This window comes from Mrakia frigida, assembly GCF_051309035.1.
Source record: "Mrakia frigida strain ATCC 22029 unplaced genomic scaffold BDY24scaffold_35, whole genome shotgun sequence".
Lineage (NCBI taxonomy): Eukaryota > Fungi > Basidiomycota > Tremellomycetes > Cystofilobasidiales > Mrakiaceae > Mrakia > Mrakia frigida.
In genome coordinates, this window is record NW_027481246.1 from 2867 (window position 1) to 16919 (window position 14053).

Here is a 14053-nt window from a genome sequence, read left to right on the forward strand (position 1 = left end):
ACAGAGAAGAAAAGGCAGGTCAGCAAGACGTCGAGGAAGCGAACGATCGTGCTCGACGCGTCGAAACTCACTCGGGCTGCGTCTCGACCTTGGAGTCGCCCTTGGTGAGCGTCAGATTCTGAGCTCGAGCTCGTTCGGCCTCCGAAATGGACGGTCTGCTGCAGGAAGAGCGAGATGAGCTCAAGCGGGAAGGGAGAAGGAGAAAAGAGACGGGACTCACTCCTTCTGAACCAAGACGCTCCTCACATCCTCAAGCGTGACCATGAGTGAAGTTGTATCGACTCTAGATTCATCCCGAGCTTTCCCAGTGTTTCTGGAAGGGATGAAGAGCAGACGGAAGAGCAGGTCAGCCCTTGCATCGACATCGAATCGAAGTCGGAGAAATGAAAGTGAGAAACTCACCCGAAGACGACCTTGCAGGTAGAAACGGCAGTCTTGAGAGTCCCCGAGATCCTGTATACGAAAAGCGAGGGGGGATTGAGGTTAATATCGGAAGTTCAAGCTCGCACGACGCGACGAAGGGGACGCAGAGACGAAAGACGACGGCGGGCCGACTCACCCTGAATTGACGCGGCGGGGAAAAAGATCCGGAACGACGAAAGTGGCGGAAGGAACCGATGGCGAAGAGAGGAAGGGACGTGCCTTGGGAGGAGGAGTTGGAGCGGCGGAGGAGATGGGAGGTGGCGAGGGAGCGACGTCGGTCGCAAGAGCTGGTGTGCTCGGCACAGATGGGAATTGCCAGCCTTCTTGCACCGGTGTATTCGGTACTCCGTTTCCGATGTTAGAGTACCTTCCTTGGGAGGACGACGACGGGAGTTTCCAGTTGAGGAGCCACTCCGAATCCCTGCTACCCCGCCCAGACCGTGGCAGGTTGGTTTCTCCTCCAATTCTGTCGAAGAAGGAGGTGAGGGACGAGACTCGTAATCCCTCGGTAGAGGATGGGCGAAGAAGTCTGTTGAGACCGTCGGACGAGTTGGTGACGGGGAGTAGGGAAGGAGCTGCTGGGGGAAGCATCGGGAGGAGAGGATTGAGTTTTTGGAGGGGAAGAGCTGCTGGGTTTGAGCGTGAGATTGAGAGTCGAGGTGAGAGGTGAGGAAGTTGAAGGAAGAAGGAGGACGGCGTTGATGTCGAAGGTTTGGAGCGAAGGTTTGGGGGATCCAAAGGAAGGAGGGCTGAGCCGATCAAAGACGCGGGAAGGGAGGGAGGTGGATTCGAGGGTTGATGCTGCTCCGGTTGTTGATTCCTGCTTCTTTTCCTGAGAAGGTTGGAGGCGAGTATAGGACTTGGTCGACGAAGGTGAGGGAGTGTTGAGGGTGAGGGAGGAGTTGGAAAACGGAGGGAAGGGAAGGTCGAAGGAGGGGTGTTGAGCTCGACGTCGATCCAGTAGGAGGCGGGATCTTCGAGGAAGGGAACGTTGAAGAAGAGGAGGGCGAAGAGGAGGAAGGAGGAGGAGGAGGATGTGGTAGATAGCGGAGTTTGGGTTGTTCTGAGGAAGTGGTGGTTGGATGTTGTCGTGGTTCGAAGGGAAAGAAGAGGAAGAGGGAAGGGAGGGAAGGGAGGGAAAAGAGGCGTCGTGAAGTGAAGAGGGGTTTTGAGTGTTCGTTTGGTTCGATCGAAGGATGTCGAGAAGGCGCTAGGGCAAAAGTTTGCAGCTTCCGAGTTTGATGTCGGAACAGGGAGAAAAGGAGAGTTTTCACGATTGGTCGAGCAACAGGTGAAGGGAAGTAGGGCTGAGCAACGACAGGAGAGCGAAGGAAGAGCAAGAACGGTCAGCTCTTCTCGCTTTGAGTCCATGGAAGTAGAGAAGAAAATAGTGGAACTCACGCATACAATCCAGTTCCAACCCTAACTTCTCGTCAATCCGTCTCAGCATCGTCCCCTTGCTCCCTCCCTCCCTCGTTCCCTCGTTCCTCCTTCGACCAAACAACCTTTGCTCCCGCGAGCCGAAGCTTCCTTCGTGGAAAGGAACCTTCAGAGACCTCTTCCCTCCTCGATCGCCTGGCAGGTCCCCGACCATTTCCGAGCGTGAGCGAAAGGGAGGGAAGATCCAGACACGTGAAGCTGGTGTGGGAGGAGGAACGAAGAGAGTGAAAGAAGAGTGAAAGAGACGGAGCGTCAGCGCAGGAAGAGATGCGAGATCTTGCAGCAAGTACTAGAACGTACCTTGAGCCCCATACATCGGCTATCAAGAGGGATCTGACCGTCCATAGTCGAGAGATACGGAACGACGAGAGTGGCTTGAGCGAGCGAGGCGTCGAGCTGAGAGGGGAGTTCACCTGGCAGAAAGAATGTATAGAAGGTGCGAGATGCGAAACGTTCGATTCAGCTTTTGAAGAGTACAGGGCTCTCTGGTGCGAGAAGAAAAAGACAGACTGACCTCGAGTCGACGCGAACAGATCCTCGATTCTCCCTCGAGACGCGAGACAGCCTATCTAAAGACGACCACGCGAATCCTGCTTCGTAGGTCTCGTCAAACTGGTTTCTCTGCTTGATCGCATCCTGTTGATGGGGAGAAAACTGATTCCTGGACGAAGGGTCGAGTCGACGACGACGAGATTGACCTGGCGCCCGGAAGAAAAGAACAACAAAGACTCAGTATTCAAGATCCTGCGATCAGATTTTTTTTGTTTTTGACGGTGTGATGTCTCGGACTAACGGATTCCACGTCAAAGAGAGCTGAAAAGGAACGACGAAGAGGGAGAGGGCCAGTCTGAAACGAAAGGGAAAGGGGCGAGGGAGGAGGCGTGAGCTCGAGCGAAGACCCAAAAAAAGAGATTCTTTCTCAGAACCCCTCAGAGTGGTTCAGACGTACCTAGGCCATGCTGATCTAGATCCTCAAGTCTCAGTGGTGGTGTAGGAGGCGATGAGAAAGCCTGAAAATCTGCGAAAGAGGAAGGACGATGAGAAGAAGGGGGAGAAAGGATCAGCCTCAGCGTGCGCTGGAAGTCAGTCCCTTCGACGCGTGAAAAAGAGGACGACGAGCTCACCAGAAGCGATGGAACTGGACGGACTTACTACGAGATGAAATAGCAACGTGTAGAGAGCATCCTGAAGAAGCGAAAATATAGATCTGTGAAGAAATGAGGGCAAAAAAGAGAGGGTCAGCTTCGCCCCATCTCTTTTCCTTCCCTCCATCCCTTCGTCCTTGCCCTCGTTCGAACTCACGCGATACCGTTCTTGACAGCCTCAAAGTGGATGGGAAGATTCCGTACCTCTCTAGGTAAATCGATCGGATCTGGAGGGAGAGTTGGGAAAAGAAAGGGGATGGCTGGTGAGAAGAGAAAGCAGGCATGCAGGGAAGTTGAGCTCGACTCGACTTTCGCCCAGTCGCCCTCAACCCCTTCCACCCCCTGTTTTCCCTTGTTTTCATCCAACAAGAGTCAAAAATTCACCTTAGCTATATCCACCTCTTCCCATGATCTGCCAAACGGATCTTTTGTCGCGTCGCTGTCGCTCTCTCGAGCGACTGAACCAACATCGGATCTGCAGAAGAACGGCCAACGAGCGAGGGGACCTCTTCCTCTCCCTTCTCTGCTCTCCTCTTTCCCAGCCACGCAGTAAAAATTGAAACAGAACCATCCATACCCTTAACGACGCCAGCTCAAGACTCCTCTGCCTCTCCCTCCTCCAGCCCTCCCTCCCCCTCACCTCCAGCTCCTCCCAACCCCTGCCCAAACACATCCGCCAGCGAAGCCATCGAGTGCGTTGGAGCCTGTTCCGAGTTGTGCTGATGTTGGGCGAGGAAGGCGGCTGAGAAGGGAGACGCGTCCGTCGAAGAGTCAGCTTTGTGAAGACGAGACGAAACGAAAGCGAACGCGTCGAGTCGGTCCTCCCTGCCGCGCCTCCTTTCCTTCTCTTCCCCCCACCCCCTTCCTCGCAGCCCTCGTCGAGATTTTTCTCCCTCTCCCCTCCTCACCTGAAACAACCGCATCGAGACTAGACGAAACCGAAGGCGAGAGACGCAAAGACTCACCAGCGATCCCCATCCCTTGCAACTCCAACCCCTCCTGCTCTATACCGAACTGTCCCTCTCCACCCTCGTCTCCAGCCAGCTCATCCATCTCCTGCTCTGCTTCAGCATCTATAATCAGCGCCGAACTCAGTCTCCCTCCGCCACTCATCTCCTTCTTCTTTCTAGCGACAGGTCCGTTCCCTCCTCCTCCTCCTGCGACGGAGCGGCTGCTGGATCGTCGTTTCGAAGCTGAGGTTGAGGTCAAAGCAACGGCGTTCGACGGGGAGTCGATGGCGGAGGTGGGAGGGTAGTCGTCGTTGGGATGTGGGTGTGGTGGGTAAGCAGAGGCAGAGGAGGGCGAGGAGGAGGCGGTGAGTTGATCGAGTTGGGATGGATCGTCGGGTTGGAGGTGAAGTGGGAGTTGCTGAGTTTGGTGGGAAGAGGAGGAAGAGGCAATGGCGTTGGGAGAGGTGGTACCGAGGTAGAGGTGGATATCGTCGGAGTGGTGGTGATGGGATTGGGAGTGTTCGTCGAGAGGGAGGGTGTTGTCTGGTTGAGAAGGTGGAGGAGGAAGAGCTTGGAGTTGGGTTCGTTCTGGAGAAAAAAAAGAAGCGGGGTGGTTCGGTACAGTCTATTAGCGCAAATGTACTTCGATCGAACGAGAACGAAGGAGAGAAGAGAGGAAGACGACTCACCCAGAACACCCTTCTTCTTGTACGGACCCCTCTTCAACCCTTTCGTCCTCGGAGCTCTCTCCTTGATCTCACACGGTTGCAGAACCCCGGATTTGAGACAGTTCGAGCAGGGCTGTTCTCCGGTACATTTCTTGCGAGTCTAAAAAGAAGGACGCGACGAGACGTTGAGGGAGAGGGCGAGAGGAGGAGCAGAGGTCAGCGAAAACGATCGATGGACGAGAAGAGAAGAAAGGAAAAGAGGGTGGGAGGAGAGACTAACGAACCCTCTGACAGTTGGTACAAGCGTTCTGGTTTGGAGGAACGAGACGAGCATTGAGAGGTCGGAGTATGAAACACGAAAGCATAAAGGAGGGAGGGCAGAAGGTGAGCTCGCTCGCTTTCTCTTTCTCTCCTCTCTCCTCTCTACCACCTTCCCACTTCCCCGATCTTCACCAAACACTGCTGCAGACGGAAAGGCTGCATACTGACCTTGACCTGAGCTCTCTTGCCTTCCTTCCTCCCAGCGTCTCCTAGATCGAGCTTGACCTTCTTCGCCTTCTTCGGCGCTCCACCTCGTCCCGTGCCTGCTCCTGCTCGAGGTCTACTCGCACCAGGTTCTCCGTAGGCTAGATCATCGTATCTTTCCACCTCCTGTTGATCGTGCTCATCTAGAAGAGCGTCTTGTTCGTCGAGAGCGTCCTGCTGCTGCTGTTGAAGCGAGAGCTCAACGAGGCCTTGCTCGTTGTCGTCGTCGTCTTGTCGACCGTACGATCCTGAAGGACCGCCTTCTCCGTCCTCGTGAAGATACTCGTCCGAGAGCTGTTGATGGCTGTTTGGAGGAGAGGAAGGAGGGATTCTGCTGAGATGGTGAAGGACGAGAGCGGCTTGATCGGTCGGAGTCAAGTCGGGATAAGAGCCGGCGGTGGTGGTGGTGAGAGCGAGTTGAGGGAGGTCGAACGAGGAAGATGGTGGTACGAGAGGAAAGGGCGGTCCGTTGGGTGAAGAAGCGCGGTGAAGGGAAGGAGAGGGAGCGGGAGGAGGAGGAGGAGGAGCCAGAGCGTCGAGGAGGGAGGAGAGGAGCGGAAGGGGAAGGCCAGCAGCGTCCTTCTTGACGATGGGTGGATCCCCGAATTTCGAGAGAGGAGCATCGGTCGGTGTTATAGATGAGGGAGACATCGATCTCAAAGTTAAGAGTGGTGGTTTAGAGAAAGAAAGCAACAAAGAGGTCAAGTTTGAAACTCCGACGAAATCGACTTCACCTCCTCCTCCTCCTCCTTCCTCCCTTCCTCACCTCTTTTCCCTTCCACCCACAACCCTCCTCCCCCCTTTTTCTTCTTCTTCTTCTTCTTCTTCTTCTCGTTCTCGACGACGCGCGTCCTCGTCGGAAGCCAGAATGTTGCTGGATCTCGACGCTTCCGAGATGTTGTTCTCCCTCCAGCTCTTTGTGCCCTCGCTCCTTCTCGTCCTCCTGCTCGCCTCCTTCCTCCCCAAATCAGCTCGAGACGACGTCCCCGAAGAGGAGATTCCGGGAATAGTGAGTGTTTGAACTTTCTTTCGAAGCTCTTCTGGGTTTGTATAGAAAGCTGACTTGCGAAAAACTTGCTTCTTTCCTCTCTCTCGCTGCTTCTCCTCCCTCCTTCGCTCCTCCTCCCAGATCCCTGTTATCCTCCCCATCAGCCTCCCTCGAACTCCCCTCCTGGTCTCTCTCCTTGTCCTGCTCTCCCTCTCCCACGTTGTCTCGTTCACGTGGATGCTCGTCACTTTCCAACTGGACCCTCCTCTGATCTCGCTCTACACCGCCGCCGCTGGAATCGTCGCTTGGTCGGGAGCTGCTTACTCGGTATACAACTCTCAAGGAAGGAGCGTCGGATGGGCTAAAGCGATGGGTTGGGTTGGTCTGGTTGGAGAAGGCTGGATGGGAGCAGAGAGGGTTTGGTTGTTTGGTGAGTTCAAAAACCGGCGAGGAGGAGATTGACCTTCAACTTCTTTTTGGAAGAGCTCTTCCAACGGCCTCTCTTCCTTCTATACCGAGCTCTCTACACCAGCTGGATAATACTTTCTCTGTCATCTCAATCACATCCTAACCAAACACCCTCCTCTCTCTCTCTCTCCTCTCCCAGTCAAATGGACAGGCTCCTTCCCTCCTGGCGCCTTCCCTCTCCCCTCCTTCCTCCTCCTCACCCTCCTCTCCGTCAGACTCCTCCTCCTCGTCCTCAGCATCTGGGCTCTCTACAACCCCGTTCGAGATTTCATCCCTGCACCTAGGAGGAGGAACGGTCCTTCTTCCTCTTCGCCGGCCGAGGGAGAACGACGAGGATTGTTGAGTAGTGAAGGTCCCGAGTCGTCGTCGTCGTCGTCGAAGGATGGTGCGGTTGGAGAAGGGTACGGGACGTTCGGAGAGTCTGGAGAAGAGGAGAGAATTGAGGGAAGAGGGTGAGTCCAGCAGTTTCTTGAAGCCTTGAACGAGCTCAGCTCCTCGTTGACCATGAGCTCGACGCGTCTCCGAAACTAAACCTCGTCGTTCGTTCGTCCGCCCTTCCCTCCATCAGATCTCCTTCCACCACCTCCCTCTCTCAGAAAGCAGCTACGCCCACCGCAACTCCCCTTCCGAAACCATCCTCCACCGACTCCCTCGTCCCTATCACCGCCGCTTCCCCTGCCGACCTCGAGAACGAGAACGAGAACGCCATGGACGTCTCTCCTCCCTCCCTCTCCCCCGTCAACGAGAACAGCGAAACCTCCTCCACTGCCAAGGCTCCTGAACCTATCCTTTCACCCACCGGCGACGATGGCCCACCCTCTTTCGCCGAAGTCGTAGCCGCACCCTCTTCTTCCGTCGAACCCGACCGCTCCTCCTCGTCCACTCCGGCTTCAGCTCCTCCTCCTCCTCCTCCTCCTCCCTCTCCTCCCAAAACTCCCTTGCCCACCTCCACCTCGCTCCTCTTCCCCTCCCTCCTCGAATCCACCGAACCCTCTCGCTCTCCTTCGTTCGATATCGACGCTCCCTCTACTCCAGCAGCCCAACCGAACCCGTCCTCCCACGCGGTCTCCCCCTCCGCGTCCTCTACCATCACCGACTCCCCTTCCGTCAGCACCAAGGAGAAGAGGAAACGGCTCGCTTCCCTCAGCGACATGGGACGCAAGATGTCGGACGAAGGGAAAGGGCTCGTTCGCCGGGTGTCGCTCATGGGCAAATCCAAGAACTCATCCAGTTCAACGTCGATCCCTACGTTGGCTTCGACGGAGAACCTCGGTGCTGCGGGAGGAGGAGCGAGTCCCAGTCCGCTCAACTCCCCTGGAGGGAGGAGCTCGTTGAGCGGGGCTGGAGGAGCGTTGCCGGAAGGGAGGGAAGGGGACGGGACGAGCTCGTTTGTTTCGGCTTCGAGTTCGGGAGGAGGAGGGTTGAAGAAGAGGTTGAGTCTGTTGACGAGGAAAGTGAGCTCGGGCGGGTCGGGTTCGACGGTGCCTGCTGCGACGACGGAGGCGGGAGAGGGAGTGGCAGTGGCAGTGGGAGAGGAGGGAGGAGGCAAAGGGAAGGAGAAGAAGAAGCCGTTCGTGACCAAGAACGGGAGGAACGGGAAGGGGAAGAAGACCAAGAGCAAGAAGTAGGGGTTGGTCGTTGATCCTTTCCTTTTGCTTCGGCTCGTTCTTTTCCTTCACTTCGTTGGTTCGCTCTTTTGGGTCTCGCTGTCGGTCGGTCGGGTCGCGTCGTCGCGTCGTCGTTGTTGCTTTCTCTTTCTTTTCTCTCTTCCCATCTTCCTTTTCTTTGCCTACTCGGACATTCTTCTCTTCCCTTCCCTTCTCGTATACCTCTCTTTCAACCCTCTCGCATCTCATCTCCGTCCACATGCCCCTTTTCTCTCTCCCTCTCCACTACTCTGCTTTTTCCATCTTTCTCTTCACGACGCGTCCTTCCTTTGCATACTTCTTTCTTGCTGCTGCTGCTCGTTATGACTTCTTTTCTTCTTGTTTTCTTTGAGTTTTCCGTAGATACTCTCTCGACATGCATGCCTTGCTCCGTTTTACCTTCTTGTTTTCGGGGGTGCGAGGGGAGGAGAGAGAGAAAGGAGGAGAGAGAGAGAGAGGAGAGGCGAGGGAGGGAGGGAGAGGAACAGAGCGAGCGAGCGAGCGAGCGAAAGAGGGAGATGAACCAGCAGCTTCCTCGCCGACTGGCCTGTAATAGAGAGCCGTGGTAATAGTTGAGATTCAACACGCGTCCTATCGGAGGATATCTCAGCTGAAACTGCGAGCGAGGGAGATCCTCACCCCGCATCCACCTCTTTCAACAGACTCAGCAAAGAGCAAGCGCACCGTTTCATGCTAAGAGGGCGATCGAATAATGAACTGCTTTACTTCTCGACGTCACCTTCTATATTGTACCGAACGAACGAAACCATATAGAGTAAACAAAGGACCAGGACTGTGCCTCCTCCAAGCTCTCTCACCGTCCTCCTCTCTCGGCTCCTCCTTCACCTCCCTCCCTCCCTAACGCCAACAAAGATGCTTCCCTTTCTCCTCCTTCCCTTCTTGCTCTCTTCGGTCTCCGCCTCCAACGTCACCTGTGCGAAAACAAGTCCCCAGACGGAATGGTACTACAACTCGCAAGGGCTGAATCCCTGTTCGTCCGCACTCTTGTCTTTCCCTCCTTTGTTGGAGCGCGAAGCTGATCCCTTTGGCGGTTTGGAACGGTTTAGGCCAGCAATTCGAAGATTTGTATCAGATCTGCGAACCCAAGTTCAAGATGTTCAGTATCCAAGGAGGCGTGTTTGAGTATTTCTGGTGAGTCAAGAAAGGAGAGGGAGGAGCAGAGGCATTCGACCCTTTGATGGACTCGAACGAGTGAACGAGGACTGACCGCGTTTCTTTTGGGGGTTTGGTAATTTGCAGTCAACCGGATAATGATGTTTCGTTCGTACTAGGATCTCGAATGGAGCGAGGGAAGGAATGGGATGGAGGGAAGGAGAGGGAAGCAAGACGCGAAAGGAAGGAGCTGACCTCGACCTATTCCCTCTCCTTTCTCCGGCTTTGTCTTACGTGGATCTATAGGGATTTCTGCTGCTGTAACTCGGTGAGTCTCCTTCTCTGCTCTGGTCTCGACTCGTCGTATGCTGGATGAATGGGATGGATGGCTCGAAGGAACGAGAGGGAGGACGGGAGAGGAAGGAAGGAAGCGGGTCCGGCTCTGACCTCTCTCTCGCAAACAAGCTTCCCTCGACCCATCCACCCACCGTTTTACTGACCTTCCTCTCCTTCCTCTCATGCTTCTCTATCAGGTCTCGTTCGCACTTTTCTCAGCCTGCAAGTCGTTCGTCCTTTGCCTTTCATCGACAACCTCCTCTCAAACCTCGGCACTCGCGTCGAACCCGCCAAGCTCACGAACCCTTTGTTTCTTCCCTCTTCTTCTTCCTGTTAAGATGTCAATGGGGAACTCCACCTGTAGCTTCTACCTCTCAAACGTACGGGACCTGGTTAGGCCATTGCTCTCGGAAAGCTGGAATCACCATCACCAACGGGTCTCTACCGACGAATCTCACGACGGTTCGTTTCGCCTCTCTCCCTCTCTCTCCTCGAATGCTGACTCTCTTGCTCTTGCTCTTTCTCTTCGTTTCGTCTCTCTGACTTGGTTTTCGCACGTTTCCTTTAGGAGGGCCTCGTTTTCCCTCCGTACTCCTTCATCAACCCTACCTCTCCCATCTCCTCGTACAAATGGAACTACTCGGCAGCGGAGGCGAACGCGACGGCAGCGAAGAGCTTTTCGGCGAAAGCTGGAGGGTTGAGTGCTGGTGGGAAGGCGGGAGTTGCTGTGAGTCGAGTTTGAGACTTCTCGGGTTGGATGGGATGGGAGGAGAAGCGAGATACGGAGAGGGGGAGGGAGAGGGAGAGGGGAAGAACGATTGAAAGCTGACCGGTCAGACGACGATTCGTTCGTTTTCATAGATTCTGGTCATCTTCCTGATCGGAGTAGGAGCTTACAGTGCTTGGAGATGGGGTTGGCCTTGGTACCAGTGAGTTCTCTCTCCTCCTGCTTCTCTTTCCTCCTCCGCGTCCCCTCGCCTCCCCGCCCATCCACCCTTTCCTCTCCCTCCCGTCCCTCTTCACTCTCTTCCCCTTCTCACCTCTCGAAACTGACCTTTTCTGTTTTATTTTCGCCAGATCCAAACGTCGCGGAGGAGGGCTCAACTTCGACAACCGTCGCTCGATCATGACGTTCGGCCTTCGTGCGAAATCCGACGTGTTCAGTGAACAGCCGAGCGCTGGTGGACAGTGGAGGGAGATGGTGAGTGGCTTCGTTTCTCGTCTCGTACCTACTCTTTCTTTCTTTCCTGGGTTTTCCAACTAGGAGACTTTCGAATGAAACGCGTGGTTCTCACTCGAAACTCGAAACTGACGCGTCCCTCTCCCTCCTCCCCTCCCTTCTCCTTCCCTTTCCCCTCACAGCGAGACGAAACCTCCCACAACACCGGTGTCGCACCCGCTCCTTCCAGCAAAACCTCCAACTCTATCTCCTCCCACCCCGAAACCAACTCCGGTTCAGGCTGGGACGCCCGTCAATCTCGTATGGCCAACCCTGAGGACGAGGACGCTTACGGAGGAACGGCTGGGTGGGGAGCTGGTGGCGGTGGAGATGATGGCAGAGATGGGAGGGGTGGAAGGGAGGAGCAGCAACATGGAAGGGAACGCAGCTTTGGGGGTGGAGGGGTGAATGGGGATGGGATGGTGAGTTCATGCCGAGTTTCGCTCTGTTTTGACTCTCTCTGCTTCGGTTTTGACTTGTTTGAGAAGTCGAGGGAGAGAGAGAGGTGTAGCTCGATGTTTTGAAATGAATGCTGACCTATCGTTCTCGTCGTTGTCTTTCTTTCGTGCAGTATCACGTCCCCGTCTAATCTCGATCTTCCCTTTCCTTCTTTCTTTCTCGACTCCCCGGTGGAGTTATATGGACCCTATCTACCTCATCATCACTCCTTCCATCTTTCGAACTTTATCTACTCTACCGACTCTCTCGTTCCTTCTTCGATTTTTTGGGTCTTCGTCGTCGCTTCGCCTTTTGCTCATTCCTTTCTTGGAGCGGGTTTATGACTTGTGTACTAGTAGCTTGGCCTAGGGTAGTCTATTCTAGTTTATTCTTAACTCTTAAAAACCTTCGCAACGCGCTTTGGAGGAATGGAAAGTGAGAGGGAAAGCCAGAGCTGGACGCGTCTTGGGTGAGAGGAGAGCCGGAGAGGAGAGGCCAACAAAACTCGCACTTTTTGACTAGGTGGTGAGGAAGATGTATCTGCTGTAGGGCTAAGAGGTGAGCTTCGAGCAGGAATTTATATGTACATATAAAACGCGGATTCAAAAACCCCGACTGACCGCCCGCTGTTCACATCCTCTCTCCTAATCTCCCTTCCTCCCAACTCTCACCCACTCCCCCTTCCCCCGTCTCACCTCTCCCTCTTTCCCAACCATGTCCACGCCCTCTTCCCTCTCCCCTTCCTCTGAACCGTTCATCGCTACCTTGATCAAGAATGCGAAATACGTCTTGATCGGCTCGTTAGCTGCTTCTCAATCCGGAGCGTTGGAGGTCATCAAGGAAGCCTTTGTAGGTGGAGAGAAGGTTACTAAGGGGTTGGGAGCGTGAGTGAAAAACGATTACTTTTCGGGGTTGGGTAGGAGGGAGGAAGAAGGAGGGCAAAGCGGGTCGAAGAACGTGGTGGCAAAGGAACGGAGAGAAGAGGACGGAGTTGGGTCGAGCTGCCACGTCGAGGTCGAGTTCGAGAGCTCTCTTCTCTGAGCTCGTTTGGGGAGAACGATTCACTGGTAGAGGTCCACAGGGAGCGCGGGAAGGTTTCTCATACGCTATACGAGCTCAGACGAGGTCGACGACGATGCAGAACGAAAAGAAGGAGAGCTCAAGCTGACCTCCTTCCTTCCTTCCTCTCTTCGCTTCTATCTTCCTTTCGCTTCCCTCTCTTTCACATCTCGTTTATACAGTCGAGCCGTTCAAGGTGTACGTATCTACGCCTTCCTCCTTTTACTCCCACTTTTTCACTAACCTCGCTCCTCTCCGTCGACAGTCAATGCTCCTCTCGATCCTGACCGTCCTTCAGTTCCTCTACCTGATCGTCTACATGCCCTACGTCAAAGGAGTCGTGCCCAACTGTCAGTCTCGCCGCTCCTTCCTTCTCCCGCTCTCGATCTTCACGCCATCCCTTTCGTCCGGAGAGCTCATCCCCTCTCTTCGCATCCTCCAGACTCCCGCTGGCAATCCTCCCCTCCTCTCACGACCATCGTCCCCCTCCTGACCATCACCATCCTAGGAGGATTCGTCTTGCTCGTGTTCGGACTCAAAACCATCAGTGCCGGTCACGTAGGAGGAGGGAGTGGCTTGGTCGGAGCTGTCGGAGGTGGTGAGTCGTCGTCTGCCGATTCTCCTTTGTTTTCTTCTTGAGGAGAGGAAAAGAGAGCTGATTGTGTCTTGTTGTTGTTGCTAGCGTTGGGAGGCTACGCTGCCGTGTTTGGAGCTATCGGGTTGATCCCTACACCCCGACCTGCTAGGCCTGCGAGGGTGGATTAGGCCAACGTGTTCTGTTTTGTGCTGGTCGTTGCGAGCGAGTGAGCTTTCGAGTGAAGGGAGGGAGGAGGGAGGGCTTGCGGTTGCGGTTGCGATGACGTGGGATGTTGGGATCCTTGCTGTGGAAGGAACGAGAGGGGAGGAGAGGGGAGGGGAAGAGGAGCGACGCGTCGATGGAGGAGAGGATCCGTCTCTTGTACGAATACAAGTCGAAATTCGGTTTATCTTAGTGTACCTACGTCTTGGCAGCTTAATTTTGCATCGGATCGATCGATTGATTGACCTGGAAGTTTTGGCTTCGCTCACTTTGTCTCTTCACACTTTCAGACGAGGGCGAAGCGAGACCAGAAAGCGATGACCGCCTGCATTGCCCTTCTGCCACATTTTTTTTCCCCTCGCACCTGAACCAGCACCTTCTTCTGAGTCTAAACTAAGCTGCGAGAAACTTTTCGCAGGCCTTTCCACATTTTTACCCTGACAACGAGCTGGCGACCCATTCGCTGTTTCGATTTGTTGAGCTCTCACTTCTCCTCCATGACCTCCTCCCTCTCTCGATCTCTCTACCGACCCGTCAAAAGATCCTTCTCAACAGCAACTCCTCTCAATATGAAGATCGTTCCCATCAAAGGTACGTTTGCGCTCTACTTCCTTCTATAGATCGAGACAACGGGGAAGGGAGAAGGAAGGACGGGTGGGGACGCCGTGCGTTGAGCTCGAGGGAGGGAGGAACTTTCTTCTCTCCTTCCTCGTCCTCAGAAGGATTGATAGATCTCGGAGGACCTCTGGAATCTTCCGGTGAGCACTCTTACTGACTTCGAGCTCTCTTCACCTCCAGCTCGCTCCGACGTTGGTCCCTTTCTCGTCATTGAAGCT

General features: G+C 54.8%; 5 protein-coding genes across 5 annotated transcripts; 3 read left to right on the plus strand and 2 right to left on the minus strand.

Annotated features, from left to right (window-relative positions):
- Positions 1–67: 67 nt before the first annotated feature.
- On the minus strand, positions 68–1014 carry BDY24DRAFT_418120 (uncharacterized protein; the record flags this gene model as incomplete). The annotated part of the gene is made up of 4 exons (XM_076643803.1): positions 68–155; positions 221–313; positions 403–453; positions 560–1014. The coding sequence occupies 4 exons, from the start codon at positions 1012–1014 to the stop codon at positions 68–70; spliced, it is 687 nt and encodes a 228-aa protein (XP_076493354.1).
- Positions 1015–3591: 2577 nt separating this feature from the next.
- BDY24DRAFT_400398 (Zn(II)2Cys6 transcription factor domain-containing protein) lies at positions 3592–5820 on the minus strand. Its single transcript, XM_076641951.1, has 4 exons — positions 5116–5820; positions 4911–4934; positions 4648–4786; positions 3592–4546 (listed from the first exon to the last, which is right to left on the minus strand). Exons 1-4 carry the CDS (start codon positions 5800–5802, stop codon positions 3780–3782), a joined length of 1617 nt encoding a protein of 538 aa, XP_076493355.1. The 5' UTR covers positions 5803–5820; the 3' UTR covers positions 3592–3779.
- Positions 5821–5957: 137 nt separating this feature from the next.
- Positions 5958–8645, plus strand: BDY24DRAFT_444177 (uncharacterized protein). The gene is made up of 4 exons (XM_076644830.1): positions 5958–6160; positions 6281–6569; positions 6747–7059; positions 7176–8645. The coding sequence occupies exons 1-4, from the start codon at positions 6020–6022 to the stop codon at positions 8233–8235; spliced, it is 1803 nt and encodes a 600-aa protein (XP_076493356.1). The 5' UTR covers positions 5958–6019; the 3' UTR covers positions 8236–8645.
- Positions 8646–9098: 453 nt separating this feature from the next.
- BDY24DRAFT_400402 (uncharacterized protein) lies at positions 9099–10539 on the plus strand. Its single transcript, XM_076641952.1, has 7 exons — positions 9099–9244; positions 9321–9405; positions 9514–9534; positions 9673–9694; positions 9900–9931; positions 10041–10164; positions 10271–10539. Exons 1-7 carry the CDS (start codon positions 9127–9129, stop codon positions 10442–10444), a joined length of 576 nt encoding a protein of 191 aa, XP_076493357.1. The 5' UTR covers positions 9099–9126; the 3' UTR covers positions 10445–10539.
- Positions 10540–11992: 1453 nt separating this feature from the next.
- On the plus strand, positions 11993–13476 carry BDY24DRAFT_400408 (uncharacterized protein). The gene is made up of 5 exons (XM_076641953.1): positions 11993–12243; positions 12601–12616; positions 12684–12768; positions 12861–13016; positions 13101–13476. Exons 1-5 carry the CDS (start codon positions 12074–12076, stop codon positions 13181–13183), a joined length of 510 nt encoding a protein of 169 aa, XP_076493358.1. The 5' UTR covers positions 11993–12073; the 3' UTR covers positions 13184–13476.
- The last annotated feature ends 577 nt before the right edge of the window (positions 13477–14053 follow it).

Bases quoted from the DNA above. Each gene is read 5' to 3' on its own strand.
- BDY24DRAFT_400398 (XM_076641951.1), bottom strand. From the start codon at position 5,802: ATGTCTCCCTCATCTATAACACCGACCGATGCTCCTCTCTCGAAATTC. The intron at 4,935-5,115 runs GTCAGTATGCAG...CCTCCAAACCAG, and splicing joins GCAAGAGAGCTCAGGTCAAG to AACGCTTGTACCAACTGTCA. The intron at 4,787-4,910 runs GTTCGTTAGTCT...CCTTCTTTTTAG, and splicing joins CTTGTACCAACTGTCAGAGG to ACTCGCAAGAAATGTACCGG.
- BDY24DRAFT_444177 (XM_076644830.1), top strand. From the start codon at position 6,020: ATGTTGCTGGATCTCGACGCTTCCGAGATGTTGTTCTCCCTCCAGCTC. The intron at 6,161-6,280 runs GTGAGTGTTTGA...TCCTCCTCCCAG, and splicing joins AAGAGGAGATTCCGGGAATA to ATCCCTGTTATCCTCCCCAT. The intron at 6,570-6,746 runs GTGAGTTCAAAA...CTCCTCTCCCAG, and splicing joins AGAGAGGGTTTGGTTGTTTG to TCAAATGGACAGGCTCCTTC.
- BDY24DRAFT_400402 (XM_076641952.1), top strand. From the start codon at position 9,127: ATGCTTCCCTTTCTCCTCCTTCCCTTCTTGCTCTCTTCGGTCTCCGCC. The intron at 9,245-9,320 runs GTTCGTCCGCAC...GGAACGGTTTAG, and splicing joins CTCGCAAGGGCTGAATCCCT to GCCAGCAATTCGAAGATTTG. The intron at 9,406-9,513 runs GTGAGTCAAGAA...GGTAATTTGCAG, and splicing joins GGCGTGTTTGAGTATTTCTG to TCAACCGGATAATGATGTTT.
- BDY24DRAFT_400408 (XM_076641953.1), top strand. From the start codon at position 12,074: ATGTCCACGCCCTCTTCCCTCTCCCCTTCCTCTGAACCGTTCATCGCT. The intron at 12,769-12,860 runs GTCAGTCTCGCC...CGCATCCTCCAG, and splicing joins CAAAGGAGTCGTGCCCAACT to ACTCCCGCTGGCAATCCTCC. The intron at 13,017-13,100 runs GTGAGTCGTCGT...TGTTGTTGCTAG, and splicing joins GGTCGGAGCTGTCGGAGGTG to CGTTGGGAGGCTACGCTGCC.